Source organism: Podarcis erhardii, assembly GCF_964252035.2.
Source record: "Podarcis erhardii genome assembly, chromosome: 6".
NCBI classification, from domain to species: domain Eukaryota; kingdom Metazoa; phylum Chordata; class Lepidosauria; order Squamata; family Lacertidae; genus Podarcis; species Podarcis erhardii.
This window is the reverse complement of record NC_138510.1, coordinates 52,968,938-52,989,054: the sequence shown is the minus strand read 5'-3', so window position 1 is coordinate 52,989,054 and position 20,117 is coordinate 52,968,938. Positions and strand designations below refer to the sequence as shown.

At 43.1% G+C, this 20,117-nt stretch overlaps 1 protein-coding gene across 1 annotated transcript in view; it reads left to right on the top strand.

Moving 5' to 3' along the window:
- BTBD19 (BTB domain containing 19) overlaps nucleotides 1-20,117 on the top strand; it is a 52,014-nt gene that overhangs the window by 8,616 nt on the left and 23,281 nt on the right. The window contains exon 3 of the mRNA XM_081865580.1: nucleotides 3,920-3,973. Coding sequence (XP_081721706.1) covers nucleotides 3,920-3,973 — 54 coding nt within the window. The remainder of the gene's footprint in view (nucleotides 1-3,919; nucleotides 3,974-20,117) is intronic.

Genomic DNA, 20,117 nt, shown 5'->3' with positions numbered 1-20,117 from the left:
ACCCAATGTCCTGTGCCCACCTTATCATAGCTGATTTAACCATTTCATCTTGTGTATTCCATTTTAACAGCAAGTTATACATTCTTGAAAGTACCTTAGTTTTTGGTTCCAACAATTCTGTTTCCAATTTCGATTTCTCCACCTGAAACCCTAGCTTTTTGTCATTTTTAAAGACTTCTTTAATCTGAGCATAATGTAACCAGTCTCGCACTTTGTCCTTCATTTTATCCAAACTCTGCAATTTCCAATTGTCTGTAGATATATTATTCTAGCCTTATAGAATAGAATCATAGAGTTGGAAGAGACCACAAGGGCCATCGAGTCCAACCCCCTGCCAAGCAGGAAACACCATCAGAGCACTCCTGACATATGGTTGTCAAGCCTCTGCTTAAAGACCTCCAAAGAAGGAGACTCCACCACACTCCTCGGCAGCAAAATTCCACTGTCGAACAGCTCTTACTGTCAGGAAGTTCTTCCTAATGTTTAGGTGGAATCTTTTTTCTTGTAGTTTGGAACCATTGCTCCGTGTCCGCTTCTCTGGAGCAGCAGAAAACAACCTTTCTCCCTCCTTTATGTGACATCCTTTTATAAGGAAAAAAAAATTGAACATGGCTATCATATCACCCCTTAACCTCCTCTTCTCCAGGCTAAACATGCCCAGCTCCCTTAGCCGTTCTTCATAAGGCATCGTTTCCAGGCCTTTGACCATTTTGGTTGCCCTCCTCTGGACACGTTCCAGTTTGTCTGTGTCCTTCTTGAACTGTGGTGCCCAGAACTGGACACAGTACTCCAGGTGGGGTCTGACCAGAGCAGAATACAGTGGCACTATTACTTCCCTTGATCTAGATGCAATACTCCTATTGATGCAGCCCAGAATTGCATTGGCTTTTTTAGCTAGCCTTGTTTTATATCAACCACTGTGGAAATATTCCTTCAGTAAGGGCGGTATATAAATATTGTAAACCAATCAATATATTCTCATAGGAAGAAAGGGGCAACCTTAAGATTTGGAAAAACTTCCTTCTCTGTTAATCAGCAGATAGCTGTTGTTCAGGTTTTACATACGCCTGCAGTATTGGCAGCATCTCACTCCTGTGACTCAGCTTCTCTGTCAGGAGCCGCCTCCAGGGAAGGTTGAATTCCAGCCCTGTCATCATAAAAGGACATAGTAGATGGTGTACTTGACATCTCGCTGCCTCCCTCTGTCATTCCCTACTGTGAATGATTAGAGACTGAGTTTGTACCACCCAAACAAATGCAAAATCAAATTCAAATAGCTTTGGTTATTTTATGTAAGAATAAAGGTAAAGGGACCCCTGACTATTACGTCCAGTCATGGACGACTCTGGGGTTGCGGCGCTCATCTCGCTTTACTGGCTGAGGGAGCCGGCGTACAGCTCATGTGGCTAGCATGACTAAGCCGCTTCTGGCAAAACCAGAGCAGTGCACAGAAACGCCATTTACCTTCCCACTGGAGCGATACCTATTTATCTAATTGCACTTTGACATGCTTTCGAACTGCTAGGTGGGCAGGAGCTGGGACCGAGCAATGGGAGCTCACCCTGTCGTGGGGATTTGAACCGCCGACCTTCTGATCGGCAAGCCCTAGGCTCAGTTGGAGATGGAGAGAGAAATAAAGAGACATAAAAATGTTGCCCTCCCCCAGTTTTTCAATTACACCAATCTGTCCCACTCCACCCCCCTCCAAAAAAGGAAAATATTGCAATCAGTGCTATTTTTCTGGAAAAAGAGGTGCTGGAACTGAGTTCCGGTGAGTTCTGGCTGAAAAAGCCCTGGTTGCTATATTGGTCGATAAAAATATCCAAAATCCATAGCTCTTCAATACTATTTGCCATGCTTTTGTGGCATTTTGGTGGTCCTGAGAGATGTATTGCTCAACTATGGATTTTTGAATATTTGCCATAGAAACCATAATCAGGTATCAGGTACATTTTTTTCATTACATCAACAACAACTTCTACATAAGGTAGAGTCTGGATTTATTAAATAGGTAATAGTTTGAGAGTATATGAACTGCAGTTTGTTGACATTCATCAGGGAAGTTTGGACTGTCCTCTTGCTGGCTGCACCAAACTCATCTGATCCTTATAATGTTTTCTCTTATTCTCTCTCACACAGCTCAGGACGTTGCTTTCATTCTTTGGAATTTTTAGCAGCCACACCCAGCAGCATGAGAAGGGCTGGATGTTTCATGGGCTGGGAAGAACATTATACGCACTCCTTAATGCCCAGTAGAAATTCCAGGAGAGATATAACATCTATCCAGGATGGGGGCAGAAGGGGAGCAAGCTCTAGTAGACAAGCCTAGATTCTAGGGTTTAAGGGTTTAATTTGTTCTTAATCTGTAGAAATGTGATGATTATCAACCTAAAGGGGCAGAGAATTGCAGCTGCCAACTTTGTGAACTGAAGAGTCCACAATGGTGAGAAGAAAATGTAGGGAAATAGGATTTTGAAAAGAGGGAACTACAAACTCATGTGTGTGTGTGTGCGCACGCACGCACGCACGCACGCGCGCGCACACACACACACACACACACGTGCCATTAAAATGAATATATTGGCTAGGATGCTGTTTTTATTCCAATCAATCCCAATTGTAAACAATTTAAGCTACTTCAAAGAATGGAAAAAGATATCTCTAAATATATCTGGCGGGGGGAAATCCAAGAATTAAACATAAAATTATGATAGATACTAAAGAAAGAGGAGGCTTTGCTCTGCCAGATTTGCAAATGTATTATGAGGCAGCTTGTTTGTGTTGGTTAAAAGAATGGATTATATTGGACAATCTTAGCTCAGGGGTCAGCAAACATTTTCAGCAGGGGGCTGGTCCACTGTCCCTCAGACCTTGTGGGGGGCCAGACTATGTTTTTTTTTGGGGGGGGGGAGAATGAATTCCTATGCCCCACAAATAACCCAGAGATGCATTTTAAATAAAAGCACACATTCTACTCATGTAAAAACACCAGGCAGACCCCACAAATAACCCAGAGATGCATATTAAATAAAAGGACACCTAATCATGTAAAAACACGCTGATTCCCGGACCGTCTGTGGGCTGGATTTAGAAGGTGATTGGGCTAGATCCGACCCCTGGGCCTTAGTTTGCCTACCCATGTCTTAGATCTAGAGGGTCATGGCTTAACATTCGACTGGCATGCATGTCTCTGGTATGGGAAGGCTAAAACCTACAACAGTTTTATGAAGCACATCCTTAGGAAGGATCTGTATAGAATCTGGGAGAAATATAAAAATCTGCTGGAAAGAAAAACACCTTTATGGCTATCTCCCATTGAGGCAATTACAATTAAGAGAGTTGATATGGACAGACAATGGGCGATTTACAGGGAACTGGTGAATTTTACAGCGGGGGGACGACCCAAACTGAATTCAATGGGAAACTTTAGAAGCCAAGTTACGGTTTGGTTGCAGTATCACCAGATATACGACATGTTTAAATTAGAAAGAATGGATTTCTGGACCAAAGCTCACAATCTGAAAAACAACTCTTAGAAAATAAGGAGAAACTTCTGTCTAAAATGTATATTTTTTTATTAGAATGGGAAACAAAAGACGAGCTCGTTAAAGCTTCAATTACACACTGGGCAATAGATATTGGACACAATATAGATCATAACCTCTGGGAGAAACTTTGGAAAAGCATATTTTTGTGGCACGAGTGCTGGAGGGTGGAGGGTAGGAAGGCAAAGTCCCATCGTGTGAGCAGCAGTCTAATTGTGCAAGTCAAATTTTGCCCATAGAAACTTTACAGAAAGCTGAAGGGCAAAAGACCGAGAAAATCAGGATGGATTCAGGCACGTGCCATCATTGCCGATAGAACAGAGAGCATTAAGTACCAAGAGCGTGCATTAATCACTCCTTTGTTTTGACTGTAGGCCCTGGAGGTCCTGACTTCATCCATAGAGTATGGGCTGGATGACCTCAGAAAGGTAAGCACTATGCTTTGTGTCACTTAAGTTGATTCTCCACAAGATGTATTTGTAATGTACCGTAATTACTTCTGCTTGCATATTACAGGGTGAGGGATGTAGGAGTTCTTGCTCAATGACACAGCCTCTGGGATGCAGCAGGGCATGTTACTGGCTGCTTTAAAATAGCCTGCTGGTAATTGAACCCAGATTCCCCTAATCCTTATCAGTGGATCCCACACAGACATGCCTTCCATTGTGTGCTCTCTTTCACAATGAAAGCAGAATCCCACAACTGTGGGTGCTAGAAGGCCAGATCCATACAGTGTCCTCTGTCTGTATCCAAACCTGGCAATGTTAAACTTTGGACTGCCCCACCCCAATCTGCTTTTTGGATGCATTACTTCACTTCAAAATGTGGTGAGCAGCCCATATTTGGAGATCCTTCCTGACCATTCTGTTGAGCAAGGGCTCTGGACTCTGTCCCCAAATCCTCTTCTGATGACGCCACTGATATAAACTCGGGGAAGTATTTCACCTTTCTAGCGTCTTCCTGTCTATGGTGGTGGTGGTGGTGGGGAGGTAAATCAATGATAGTTTGTAAATGAAAGATGGAAAGAAAAATGCTTGCTATGGACAGTTACTACTAAGCTGATTTGACTGAATTGGAATCCCTGTCCCTTCAGCTCCTACAGTTTAGTGGGCAGAAATGTTGGACTCAATGACTGACCTTACGTTGGGCCTACCTTAGATGTTTATTTTCCACTAGCTAGTGCCTTCCAGCAGCCGCCTACAGAAACTCAAGCATCTGTGTTACATTGCATCTTGATTTCACTGTTGTGGTTGGGGAGGAGGCAGGAAAGCTTTCTTCTTGGTTCTTTCTCACTTGTTTCAGAGGAACCTTAGCTAGAGAAATTGTGAGGGGAATAGAGGTAGGGAAGCCCCATGACAAAGCTTGCAAAACAGAAACTCTCTGCTTTTAGGAACAAAGAACTTGCCTTATCTTTAAATTACAGGAGACATGGAAGCAGAATGCACTGGCAGTGTTCAGGTTCACACCAGCCATGAAAGAAAATACACCATGCCAGTACTGTCAGCAATGCAGCCTTACATCGGCAGATTCCTGCTAGCCCAGGAGCTGCCAAACACTGTAAAACTCTGTTCTAATGACTCCAGTAAAATCCGCCTTATTCAGGAAAATCTAATCCGGACAGCTCCTGATTCTGACTGGACTTTGTGTCCATTTTGGACAACTTCCAGGTCCCCTCCAGTTGTCCTGCTTGGGAGCATCTTCCTGCCAAACTGATAACTAGATTTTCCTATTGCTGATTCAGGGTGATTTCATGTGTTTACACAAGTCTTCATAATGGTGCATCTGGATAGTGGAGGCCAGTTCATTAGGGCAAATATGCCATTCCCCCAACAATCTCTGCTTGCCCTCAGGCAGCCCTCAAATGCCTGCCTTCTTAATTACATCCACTCCAGGGGGTTGTCTTGGCTAAGGGCTTCCTCAGTTTTGGCTTACAGAACTCAGCAGGGAATAAGATTGGAACAGAAACAGAATTAGTTGGCTCTTCCTGCCATTGGCTCTGGCTCCATCTACTGATGGTCTCCCTGTCTTCCATCCTGCTAGTCCCAGTGGGCATAGCCACCACTGCAGCTCAGCTGGTATTTTTTGTATGCAAACTGTTACTGGTTTTTCCTGAAGAATGAGATATGGGCACATTGCACTGCTTGACCCTGCCAACTTTTTGATCCACGTTCTGTGTTTTTCCCCCATTGTAAAGCCTGTAATTTGTTAAAGACCTACCCCATCTTGGCCTGCACAGGTTGGTTCCTTCTACATCTGCATCACATCAGGATGTTGATGCCAGTGCAGTCCCTGATTGGTGGGGTGTGGTGGTGTTTCCAGGGATGCTGATAGCATGTGCATCATTTTGGTCTTTTCTGGCTCTGAGTTTTTCCCTTTCCTCCCTGTCTGAGCACACAACGGCTGTTCGACTGGCATTGCAGCCATGTGTCCCCAGTCCCGGCATAATGTGAGTTTAGGATTGCTTTGTGATAGTAACTTTTTAAATAATTAAACAAAAGCACTCAAAGCAAGCTGACATTATGCACACCACTGTTGGCACTGCTTACACTGAAACTTGGGACTCCAGGGTCATGACACTCCCCAGCTGTGCAGGATGCTGAGTCAGAGGCTATAGGGTCACATGCTGGGAGCCAGACCAGGTGGGTGCTGCTCCTGGGCCCAAGGAACTGAGTGCCTCCTATGCTCCCTCGCCAGTTCATTGGTGCAGGGTGTGCATGAGGTACTATGGGGTGTGCAGGAGAAGTGTGTTTCTTCAGGCGAGAGGTGACTCCTTAAAGAGACCCTAGTTCTCCTAAAGGGGGCAGAGCTTAGAAGAGGTGGATGGGAAGCCGAGGTTCAACATGGCCCCAGTTCTTCCAATCCTTGTTGGAGCAAGTTACTCACTAGGAGCTCTCTTTGCTGTCTTGTCCTGTGGGTGCATTTGCAGGGCAGGGAGTTAGAGGGGACACTGTTTGGGATGTGTAAAGTATATAGAACAATTTGAATCATAATGGAGGAGGCATCTTTTATGACATTCTCTGCCATCACAATCCATTTGTATATTTGTTATCGTTGGATATGTATATAGATGGAGGAAGAAAATATGGTGCGTAATGAAACAAGAACATTTATTAATGAAGGCATGAATGCAGCTAACAATTAGTAATTTGGCCTGCAGTGTTAACATTCCTCTGTTGGGCAGTTTTTTTAATGTGTGACTGAGTGTTTTAGTAGTTGTGTCCTGGGAAAGGCATGTTTCACCAAATTTGTAGCAGCATGGGACTGTCTAGAATCTGTCCCTATCCTGACTGCCTTCCCAGAGAAGACTTAGCAGCAAAGACTCATAAAACGATGAGAAAGTAAGCAGAGCTTGAGGAGAGCTAGGTTTCTGGTGTGGGTGATTTTACTGGTGGTGACATTCTTTGGGTTAGAAAGAGGATCTAAGGAATGGGTGGGGAAAAGTAAACACAGGACAAGTGAGAGCTGGCCAGGAACATAAATTTTCCCAGCTGCTTTCGGATGACTTGAAAGCACGGGACACTGAGTTCACAGGGGAATTTAATGACTTGCCACTTCCCTGCTAGGTCAGGAATCCAGGAATAGGTCTTATGTGACTATTAGGAGTTTCCCATCTGTTACAAGGATCTGAGGCTGTAAGGGAATAGCAGGGAACTCCATTCTTGTGACTGCACACATGCAGCGCAGGGGATCTCACGGAAGGCAACTGAAAAGGAATCAGTATCATTGTCTTAGCACTTAAGGGGAAATTCTAAGAGACTAAACAGAAGAGAAAGTTTTAGAAAATGACTGTGAATGGATAGTCATTATGGATTTCATTTGAGGTTTTCTCACAGTAGAGAGGTAGTTAGGTAGATATAAAAAGGAAGTGTGAGGAGAGCAAGAAGACTAATGGGAACAATTAATGGTGGGGAAGTAAAACCATAATGAATGAATTACCGGTATGATAACCTGAAGAAAAATAGTGATTAGCAAAGGTCAGTTGTGTTCACACTCCCATTTACTGTGCCCTCACTGCATTTCTGACCCTGGATTTTTAATCTGTGTTCACACAACACTATCCAAAATGCATATGTATCCTGTACTTATAAAATACTAGTTTGATGTGTTGTTTCTCAAACCTGCTTAACACAGGTTGGAGCCCTTAAGCTGTTCCTAATTCTTCTCTAGCAAAAGTGATAGCACATTTGCATAGAGTAAAGTCGCTCCCTTCCCATCAACACTCCCTGGTGAAACACAAACAGAAATGAATCTGACATTAATGAAGTCATGCTGATGTGAATAGCTAGCAGAGTTGGTGGGGGGTGGGAAGAGCAATGAAATGCACTAGGGAAAAACAACAACTTCAGTGCATTCTGAGGTGGTAATGTGAACCCAGCCTTTGCTTTGGGTTCCTTGATCTATCTGGCAGACCTTAATTCTAGGAAGAATATGACAAATGGTGGATCTATATGGTGGTTTTGTGTGCCTTTTCAGATGACAGCCTCTTGTGGTCTTTGTGTGTGTGCCTTACACATCCCAAAATATATTACTTTGGATTTACCCTACCTCACCAATTATTGCAGAAATCCATCCTTCCCTTTTTTCATCCCAAATAGGAGCCAGCATACACCAGATTTAGGCTTTCTTCCTGATTTGAGGTTATCTGCTGTTCAGCCAGTTACATGCTGACTCTCTACTGTTTGCCTTCAGAGTTATTTAAACAAGGCTTGAAATATTTGCACAGTCTGTTAAATTCCATGACGAGGGGAGGTGGAAAGGTCTTCTCTCTCTACCTTTATCCTTTGTCACTTTACAGAAGTTCAGAGCTTTTGTAAATTCATCCATATGCAAAAAGGTTCTAGTCAGAGATACTGGCAGGGCAATATGTGATTGCCAGAATGTAAAGGGACAGATCAGGAATAGAATAATTCCCCATAACCATCAATTAGCAAAATATGTTAGCAACTGCAGAACTGTTTGGAGAGGAAGCATGAAGCAAACGTGGGGGGCTTGTTGCAGGATGGGAAAGTAAAAATAAAATATTTTTATTGGTCTAAATTAAATATTTATATCCTTCATCCAAGGATCACAGGGCAGTTTTCAATATAAAGACACAAAAATACATAACATAATAAACCAAGCAATACCCCGCTCCAGTTTAAAAGGCCATAGATTGTTTAATTAGCCAAAGATATGTAATAATATTCATGAAGGCAAAAGTTGAGCCTGCCGGGGGAGAGTATTCCACAAATGGGAAACAGTTGCAGAAAATGCCTGTTCTTCTGTTGCCATCATCTGGTCCTCTTGTGGAGTTGGTTCATATAGGGAGAGGCAGTCCTTGGGTTATTGTGGTCAACAGAAAATAGAAAACAACAACAAAGTAATCAAACAAAATATTATAAATGAAATAAATTACTAAGCTGAAAACTAAATACAGATCCAATTACAACCCGTTCTTCCATAACTTAGCTGGCAAAATGACTCGCCAACCCATTTTGAGGCATGTCCTCATTTTTCTAGGATCCAGCTGGAAGGGAACCTGCAAACGCCTTGGGTACCAAACCTAATATCACCTTGGTGTGGTTGCCCCCACAACTTTGATAGGAATTTGACAGGAAGGGGATTGTATGCCACCTGCTTTACCACACTGCTGTTTGTCACATTTGTATTCTGTTCCTCCAGAGATCTCAGAGCAGCTAACACATGGTTCCAGGTCATCCCGGCTGCACTCAGCTAGTTAGATTCCGCAATAGAGCTGGGATAGGTACCCATGCAGTATGGAACTGAATTACATGGAGAAACACAGGGTGCTTACAGACTGTCGCTATTTTGGGATGGGCTTTAATCACATACTGGCAAATTGAGGTTGCACCATTGAAGTTAATTTGGAACTGCTGAACAAAACCAGACCTTTTGCGGTAAGAAAAAGTGATGGGGAAATGCACTGGAAAATGTGAGATAAAATTTGCTTGACACAATGCCATCTAATCTTCCTGCAAACAAATTGGAATGAAAACTCAATAAAACGGCATCTGGAAGCAACCTTGGACTCTCCTTGTCTTCAGGGAAGTGGCAGAGAGAGACATCTGGGAAGAGGCTTGGGTTCTTCTTGCCTGTGATTTTAACACCACGTTTCGTTCTGATTATCATTTACAACCTGTCCTTCTGGGAACTCATGAGAACACAGACGGCTTCCATTCCCGGACACATCTGATGTTTCTTAGGGGCATGTGAGCATGCCTTTGAGAGTGGGGCAGGGTTGTTAACAGCTTCTGATGTGACAAACAGGGAATGAGAGAAACCCCTGCCAGGAGATCAGGCCCTTGTAAATGTTTATACAAGCAGATTATTTGTAGGACCTTTCCACACTGCCCTGCATAGGACTTTTGGCATCCCTACATACCTTTGAGCTTTACACGTTCACGGGGCCTTGAGAAATACAAGTGTTTCGTAACTTGAACCTTTGCATACACTGTTTTGACAGTAGCTTGACATTAGTGAAATATACTTTCTGTTATTTAAATATGTTCAAATCCGTGTCTTGGCAACGGCCTTCAAAACCCTTTGGTGCTCACCTGACATTTTCAATCTTTTCTGCATAATGATGAGGGCCAAAAATTGATATGTGTGTGTGTGTTTTTAAGGGGATCTGCAATTCCTTTGGTTCAGCATAAATCAGGAGACTGGTGTTATCCTGTTGCCAATCTCCAGATGGAATTAACACATGCAGCCACACTATCTCTAAAGCTCTACTCATGCCCAGTTTCAATGCATTCTGGAAAAATCAAAACTAACCTCCAGAAGTGTAGCCAGCAGTGCTACAATGAATATGTGCACATTTGGCAGTTATATCACAGTCTCCCACACTCGCTGAGTTCTTTTACAGCTGTTTTAGAAAAATCAAAATCATGAAAATATGAATGCTTATGTACCTCCGTATAAGTGTGCACACAGCATTTTTAAGAAGGGGAAAACAATGCAAGTCTCTCCCTTTTGGACTTGCCCCTCAGCTTAAGAGCATCAGTAGTATAGTGGTAAAATCAGAAGTGCAGCTGCTCTTCAGGACAACCCCCACAGCTGCACCCCACAGCCATACCCCTTCTGAGACTGGGGAACAAAAATGAATTTTTGAACAATGCAGATGTTATGGCTTTAATACCAAAAGAGCCTTCCCCTCCTTCCCCCAGTTTGTTTAACATCCAGTCTGATGAAGAGGCTCAGCACAGATGGCAGGTGTTTTGGCCCACTTGGACAGATAAACTAGCTGGTTCAGTACATTTATAGACCTATTTGAGCAGCTCTCTCCTACTTGCCACTCCATAGGCATGTCAAGACCTGTTGCTGCATTCCTTGTTCTGCACTGCTAGGGAAGGCAAGGATTCTGTAAAGGCCACCCAGGTGGGGACATGCTGCCCTGTTAGGTTGAAGGGCTGGGGGTCATAATGCTTCACTAGGTACTGTAACCCACAACAGAAGAGAACAATTGATCATAGATACAGGAAAATGCACTGCTATGCATTTTCATAACACGTCTCACAACAGTCAGATTAGGGTAAGAAAGTGAAACAACAAAAGCCAGCAAAAGTTAGCAGACAGCCTGTTGGTAGATGCCAGCTTTTTAATGCTATTGGATTTCACTTCCCTCCTATACCTGGGATAATCGAACCCCAGAGTCTGGGTCTTTCTGGTCCCCTTGACCTAAGCCACAAAGCCTACGGTTCTCATAGAACATGAAATCCTTGTTCCCAAACCCCTTGTTCAAGCAACACACACACACACACACACACAATCCTCACTCCTATCTTATTCCAGCAAGCTAAACAGCATTTATCTGTGACACAGCTCATAGCACGCTAAGGTTTCACTCTAAATGTATCAGGTGCCCAGGGCATTCTGAATTCCAATCAGCAAAAGAAACGAGCAAGGGAAAACTGAAGCCTACATCCGAAGTATATATCCCACCTTTCTTTCACAGCAGCATGTATAGATTGTCAGGAGGTCTCCCAGCTAGACGCTAGCCACACCCAGACCTGCTTAGCATCAGTTAGATTTCTAAATCATGTTCCTTCAGATCATAGCTCTGGGTGAGACACCCTAGCAGAAAGGCATTGTGTATTATTCACTTGTACCTATATTACATGGTTCTGGTTTACACTGCTTATGTTGCTTACAGAAATACATAGGGTTTCCTGCATTGGCAGGGGATGGACTAGGTGACCATTGAAGGCACCAAATCTGTGACTTTTTTATTTGTATTTAATCAATTGCAGAGATGTACCTAGGCTCCCTTGCGCCCTTGGCAAGGAGATGTATCGGCAAGGAGAGGTGCAATTTTTGTGCCCTACTGGGCCTGCTTAGGGGGCCAACTTAGCCAACCTCTAGGTATTCCTCTGGCTATTTGCCTCTTCCAGGCCTCTGCATGTATTGTGTGTGGATGGGGAACTTGTGGAGATGTTGTAGGATTACTGCTCCCATCATCACTGGCCTTGCTGACCAGCGTGGATGGAAAGTAGAGTCCAGCAACATCTGGAGGGCCACAAGTTCATCAAATAGCCTGCCCCTAGGAATGCATTATCCACCCTTGTTTTGCCTTTTAAAAAACCCTCTTGGAACAATTATACCAGTGCACACCCTAATGAGCAATGAATGTGTATGCTTATAAAGAAACAGCTTAAAAGAAACATGTGTTATTTCCCATCGTGGAAATTATGGAGCCCATCTGCCCAAATGAGTACAGCAAAATCTGCACAATTGTGCAAAACATAATCAAGGAAATCCCCTGCAAGCCTTACCTTTTGAACTGGGAGAAATATTGAAAGAGTTGGGGTTAGGGGAGTGGGATGTAGCTAACAAAAACATACTCAAGTCTAGAAATCACTGCCTGTTTTCAATCTGCTTGTGAAAATCATCAAAGATCGCAAAGAAAGGAATATACGATAACAACAAGAAGAGAAAGAAAGTAATAAAGGACTATCTGGATCGAACTGGATAGAAGTGTCTAATTAAAGCAGTAATATAAGTGATGCTTGGACTTGTCCGGAGTTTTGGACTCGTGCGGAGCTTGATGTATGGGTACCCCCAACAAAATTTAAAATTTGGCTGTATAGTTTGGAACTAATGTGATTTGGACAATGTGATGTGATTGGCCTGTTAATAAAAATTATTTTTTAAAAAAAGGTCTAAAAATCACACCTGTGGCTTCAGACTTTTCTGGGATTTCTGCCCACAGTTTGGATAGTAGTGAATTGAAACATCAGTCCTTTGGTTCCGTTTCATGCACACACATACCATGTCCTCAGAATGGTGAGGCTGGTCCATAGTATGTAAAGGGGGGTGGTTCCCAAGATTAGCAAACCAGATGCCCCTGGGTTAAATGCATCTTAAAGGTACCATAAAATGCACTGACTCATCAAATTAGACGTGGCACGGTCTGTCATCAGAATCCCCTCTTTCATTTTTTAAAGTAAAAGAAGCTGGTAGGCAGATGGGGATCAGGACCATGATGCTGGGGGCAGAGGGTTTAATTTTCCTCTCCCCTTGCTGTTTTCCCAATTTAAATGCCACCCTTCCAAAGCTTCTCTTTGCTGAAAGGGGTGGGGAGGGGGGATATGCTGGCAGAAGGACTTAGGGACAGCTGACCTGTATTGCAAAGCCCAGACTGAAGCTAAAAATTGCCCTCACTTCAGCAGGGGATGCAGCTGATTGTTCTGAATCAAAGTTAGTCAGGGCGGAAGGAACAGAGATCCCCTTAATCCATCCAGCCATGAGCTGGAGCAAATCTTTGTTAGGCTTTCCCCCAAGAAGAGGTCTTGGAAATACAATCCCTTGGCATGGCCCCATGGATCCAAGCTGCTCATTGTCTGTAGGTCAGCAGCTGCAGAGAGCTGGCTGGGGCCCATGTTCTCTGTGATGATTTAACAGCGCCCACCCCCAGCTCCCAGGCCTTTGCTTTTAGTATAATAACTTCCCATTCCAGAGCCAGAATAGAGTGGTGATGGTGGTAGTAGAACACAGCCTGCTATTCCCAGAAGGCGCGTGGGGTTATCTGAGTGTTATTTTTAGGAAATATCATCGGCATAACCAGCCTGCAGAAATAAAAGCTAAATAAACAAAGCTGCATTCCTAGGCTACTAGGGTAAACCCATTAGAGTTCCTGCAACTGATACACTGAGGATATACAAGTAAGCCAGAGCAGTTGACCCCAAAGAGGCTCACACTTTTAGCTCTGTTTGTATTGTTCCAGTCTTTGCAAGTAGTAAGTGTTCACAGTGCTTAATTTGCATTCTGGTAATGGCAACATGTTTTATTTAATTTATTTTCAGCATATTAATGCTGCTGCATAATATAAAGTTCTCTGGGTGGATTACAATAAATAAGAAAACACAACATGTTATATCCAGTGTTGAGCGTGTGGACTTCTCTTTGTGCAATGGACTTCTCTTCCCTTTCCGATTCTCCTTCTGCTGTCCTCAGATCTATTTTGGAGTGTCCCCTAACCCTCTGGAGCAGATTTTTGGAGAGCACGAGAGGGCGGAGATGAGAGGGAAGTTCCATTACATGGGTAAGAGTCTTTTCCCCTTGTGGAAGGAAGATACAACCACATGTAAATATAAAGTAGACCACAAAATACAAAATTTACAAAAAAGCTCATAACAGGCACAAATTGAAAAACACAGATTGAAAAACTGAGAGGCCCAGACTACATAAGTTGTTTGAAGGCTTGGATGAACAGAGATGTCTTCATCTATCACTGAAAAGACCACAAAGGTGGTACCCAGACAAAGCTGTTCCGTAACCTGATTCTATTACTGCAAAGGTCATCTCCTTGGTGGTTACTTGATAGGTGCAGTCTCTGAAGGTGAACTTAAGATTCAGGTTGGTAAATATGTTCCATTCATGTACATGTTTATTTGGCTGGACATACCAGGTTTTATATAAGAAGAATTACTTGGTTGGGTATGAAATAAGGGGCCTTCATTGTGTGTGTGGGATGGGTGTTGTAATGTAGTATTTATTCATTTTCATATTTAAACTGTTTAACATGGTTGTTTTCAGATACAACTTGGTTTACATTGGAGCATATTACATGAAGCAATTCCATAAAATTAAAATTTAAACAATAAACACTCAGATAAACATTCCTGGGCATATTAGCAAAGTTGTTTCAAAGTGTATGTACCAAAATTATTACAGATATGAAAAATCCCCTGATCTAGTTTCCAACTTTCTGTTTCCAATAGGGGTCAGCCAAATGTCTCTGGAAAATTTGTGTAGAGAACTGAACCACAACTGGACCATAGGGCAGTGGTTTTTCAGCTGTTCTGTGTTACCACATTGCCTTGGTAACAAACTAATAGCTAGTAGATCACATATTGCAGGCACACAGGAAAGGAAGCGGGCCAGGCCAGGAACCCATTATAGCTAGGAAGAGGCGACACATGAGATGAGCAGTACCAAAAAGTGCTTCTGTGGCACTTGTAGTGAGAAAGGAATGTGGGCATGATGGGGCAGAAGCTTAGCTGGTAGCACAAGAGGAAAGGAATACCTAGCATGGAACACCTATCTGGTGTAAAAGGGGTTTTCTTGGGAAGCTGAGAATGACTAAGGGCTTAGAAATTGGTAGCTAGAGCCAGCTGGCTCCCGTCCAACTGCTTCTTGTGAAGCTTGCCGAGCTCCAGACCACAGAGGTGGGAAAGGAAACTGAGATCATCCAGTCTGTTGCCATGTGCCAGGCCAGGCAATCCCTCTGCACTGCATTCCTGAGTGCTGAGTTTAGTGTGACTTCAGATACCATGTTCACTTTTCAGAGTCTGTTTCTCAGCTCTTGTAGTAGCAGTACCAGTAATGTAACTTGATACTAGGCCTTAAAATTACAGTTTTTCTAATCATAGCAGCATACCTTGTCCTTTCCTGGGGGTTGCAGGCCTGTGTTTCCAGTATGGTTGGTTGGGGACAACTAGTGGAGGCTAAAACTTTATGGATGTTGAGTTTTTATCAATGTGTATAGGTGACAGAAAAGCAAAAAATGTGATATGTGTATATGACTTCAACACAGAATGGTTGTATTCCCCACCAGCACCACTTTCTAAAACAAGCGATGGGCATGTCTGCTTCAGGTGACTGGAACTATACTACTGGTTTCTATTTACAACAGAAATATCAACCACAATGAGAAGAAGTTTGAGTTATAATTGCAATGTACAGTTGCCTTTCATGAATGGTCTGACTAGTTTCCAAATAAGCAACTCTGGCTGTGGTTACCAGTCTGGGAATGGATGAGAATTTTGTTCAGTCTGAACTGAACTGATCTGTTTTGAACTTCCTGGACAAATGCCAAGATTGGAACACAACAGTGGGGACTGGGTGGTGCACATTGGAGCAGGCAAGATACCAATAGGAGCAAGAGCCAGGGCCAAGGACAGGCAGAACCACCCGCCTGCCTGGTTGTAAATAAGAAGACAGGCAGATTGGGGGCTGGTTGAGGTTTGTGGGGCAATGTCCAATTTGCTGAAATGGACCAGCCTCCAGTGGATAATTATCCTTAGGATTTTTTCTAAGTTTTATTATAACATTCTTGTTGAACACGCCCCCCCCCACAAAATGCAAAAAAAAAAAAAAAAACTTCCTGTAGTTTGTGCTAAAAAAATACTTTTAGAAATGTGTACATTGCAAGAAAGTTGTATTTTAATAACTCTTTTGTGATATGTATTTAAATTCAAATTTTGCAAGGATTTTTTTTTTAATTACAGATTGATTTGGAAACAGAAAGGAACAAACTAATGAGTAAACACATGTGAAATAGATGTGGAATAAGAATAGACTGATCTGTCCATCCTATTCCAGTCAAGAATCAGATGAAGGCCAGTATCATTGTAGGATATTGGCCAACAAAATTGGATCATCTTAACCAGATGTGCACCAAGAAGTCATTGCAATAAAAGCCCCTGTTATCAAACACTAGCCCTGCCTGAAGATTCCAGGTTCCTAATCAACTCTATGTTAAATGGTTCCTTGCTGTAGCCTTTTTATCTCACAATACAAATGCCAACTTTTTTCTGACATGGTGCCTATGACAGCTCAAGGGCAAGATGAAATTCACCCTGTGACATTTTGCCTGTCTGTCACAGGAAATCTACCAGAAAAAGAAGGTGGCAATTTTATTTAACCCAACAGTTTTTTTCCTTTTTTTTTTTTAAAAAAAACTTTCCTAATAAGCTACCCTGCTAATCACTTTTGTAGGGCATTAACCTTTGTAGTTTGACATTAAATACCAGGTTGTCAATAGGATCACAAAGGCAGGAACTTTTCACACCTTCTCTGTGGCATGCTTTGCCTCTGAGTTTACGCCCCAAACCCACAGCAGTGCTACTTGCTGCCCTTAGCTATAAAAGGTAAAGGTAAAGGGACCCCTGACCGTTAGGTCCAGTCGTGGATGACTCTGGGGTTTTGGTGCTCATCTCACTTTACTGGCCAAGGGAGCTGGCGTAACCAGAGCAGCGCACGGAAACATCGTTTACCTTCCCGCCGGAGCGGTACCTATTTATCTACTTTCACTTTGACATGCTTTTGAACTGCTAGGTGGGCAGGAGCAGGGACCAAGCAATGAGAGCTCACCCCGTCACAAGCATTCGAACCGCCGATCTTCCAATCTGCAAGCCCTAGGCTCAGTGGTTTAGACCACAGCGCCACCCTTAGCCATACTGCCTTGCAAATCTGTGCTTTATATGTTCCGTCTACATGGAGATCCTGCACAGAGCCAATTCTGTTTTCCTGAATTGTTTTGTACATCATAGAATAATAGAATTGTATAGTTAGAAGCAGTGCTTTCCCCCCCCCCCAAAAAATGTTTAGGGTTACTCTCATTTTTAGCATGTTTAGCCTGGAGAAGAGGAGGTTAAGGGGTGATATGATAGCCATGTTCAAATATATAAAAGGATGTCACATAGAGGAGGGAGAAAGGTTGTTTTCTGCTGCTCCAGAGAAGCGGACACGGAGCAATGGTTCCAAACTACAAGAAAAAAGATTCCACCTAAACATTAGGAAGAACTTCCTGACAGTAAGAGCTGTTCGACAGTGGAATTTGCTGCCAAGGATTGTGGTGGACTCCCCTTCTTTGGAGGTCTTTAAGCAGAGGCTTGACAACCATATGTCAGGAGTGCTCTGATGGTGTTTCCTGCTTGGCAGGGGGTTGGACTCGATGGCCCTTGTGGTCTCTTCCAACTCTATGATTCTATGATTCTATGATTCATTTTCCTACTCATATTGAAATACTGCCCCTCAATGAGGCCAAACTTAGATTAACAAAATGTTTAGGGGTATGCGTACCCCTGCGTACCCCCCAGAAAATAGTACTGGGTAAGAAGGAACCACAAGGGTAATTTAGTCCAACCCCCTACAATGCAGGAATCTCAACAAAAGCATCCATGACAGGTGGCCATCCAACTTCTGCTTACGAACTTCCAAAGGAGAGTCTACCACCTTCTGAGGGAGTCAGTTCCACTGTTGAACAATCCTTGCAAATAGTCACGATCTGAATGATTTGCCCAAGCTTTCTTAACTGATTTTTATTAAGTGTTGTTGGCTGTGCCACATTTGTAGTTACCTATCACCATCCCTTCCCCAGCCCCTATGTTTTATTCTGTAGTGTGTTTAATCCCCTTTCCAAGCCATTAGTGCTGCTGAACGCACTTCTGGGACACGCCTTTCGCATGTTCATACTTACTGGTTAATCATTACCTCTCATGGTCTTTCAGTTAGGGCTACAGTGTGTGTGACAGTGTTTTGATTAAGACCTGTTTTGAACAAAGATCACCAAGTTGCCTGAAACCATGGCAGATGGCTCAGACATAAAGTTGGTGGTTTCTCCAGGAAACATGGAGGGTGACCGTGACCAGATGCAAAGGAGGACAAGGCATCTGTGCCTTTAATAGTAGTTCTTAGCCTAAATTACTATTAATTCAATACTGTGTACACATTACCAGCTTAAAAAGCAGCGAGGTTGTTCCTCCTTCCCTCCCTGCTGTGTTTCAATTCACATGTGCATGTTGTTGTAAACATCAGTACAGTTGGATGTTTTTCCAAGTTGCCTACTGCCTGCCCCCTCCAATGGGTGAAGAAAGGGCTAAGATCATTTTATTTGTATTTGGTAGTCTATGTACACACACCTACACATGTTCATATGCACAACTGTTAATGTTCTAAGTATTATTATTTTTGATATCACTCATTTTCACTTGGGTTCCTTTGGCTTTTGTTACTTATATTTGGGGATCCTCTCCTTTTTCTTTACATGGTTTCCATTTTATCCTTACAACAACCCTGTTGTTAGGCTGAGAAATAATCATAGAATCATAGAATTGTAGATTTGAAAGGGACCCCAAGGGTCATGTTGTCAATCCCCTGCAATGCAGGAAGCTCAACTAAAGCATCAGTGACAGAAGGCCATCCAACCTCTGCTTAAAAACCTCCAAGGAAGGAGAGTTGACAACTTCTCCAGGGAGGCCGCTCCACTGAACCGCTCTTACTCTTAATGCATTTGAACCTGAGCCTCCCTGCTCCTAATGCAACATGCTAACAACTCCACTGCACTGCATCCCCGATGGGCACACTCTATCTGATGAGCACAAAGCAGTCTCTGGGCATACAGTAGTGCTGTGAATGAATATAGCAAAGTGCTCTGTATACTTTCATGCAAGCTAGGACTTTGTATTGGGATCTGTTACGGCTAATATGTGTACCAAAATACAATTAAATCAACTTCAGTGCCAGCCTCCTCATCTTCCTTTGCTGGAATCTGTAGAAAGCTCAGCATCTAAATGCAAGTGGCTTTTTTCAGGCCGTAACCAAGCCTTGAGTAATGCCCAATTTCTCCAGAATCTCTGCCGCACTGGTTCTATTTTGGGTGCTACGTTCAGCTGCAGTTTTCTTATGCAACCATGGCAGCCTGTGCATTGCCGATATTATGAAGAAACAGGAAGGATGAGGCATTTACCATTCCCATCTCTCTTCCTCCTCCTTCTCCACCTCCTCCATCTCTGTATGTCAAAAGCTGCTCTTTGGTCTGGTTTCACATGTCACAAGATTGCCTTTTCACTGGCATGACATAGCATAGATGCTCCTGCAGCTGGTTTTTTTTATTTTTAAATAAGCTATAAAATCCATAAATGTTGGCTCCTCCTCCAGTCTGGCACAGACAGCTTCTATGGCTGGCAGAAATTCCCACTACCTATGTAGACTGCAGCTACTGTCTAAAGGAGGATAGGGATTTCTGTTACCAAGTTGCTGTGGAAGGGAATTCATCCCTTAGCATCAATCCAGTTTGGCAGGAAAGAAGGGCATGTTCCCTGCCTCACTTTGCCCAAAGTGCTCTGTCCTTAGTGTTACCAAGGATGAAGGATAAATATGCACCATCAAGTTGCTTTACATGCTGTTGTGGATACCTATTTATCCTTGGCCATTCTGCACAGTATTCTGCTTCTCCCTCCCAAAGCAAATTTGGGTTAGAGCAATGTTTTGATGTGTTGTCCCTCCTCTTTCCCCAAGTCAGTTTCCTTAACTTTCCAAGGCATTGCCTCCCAGTCTTCACCTTTGCAG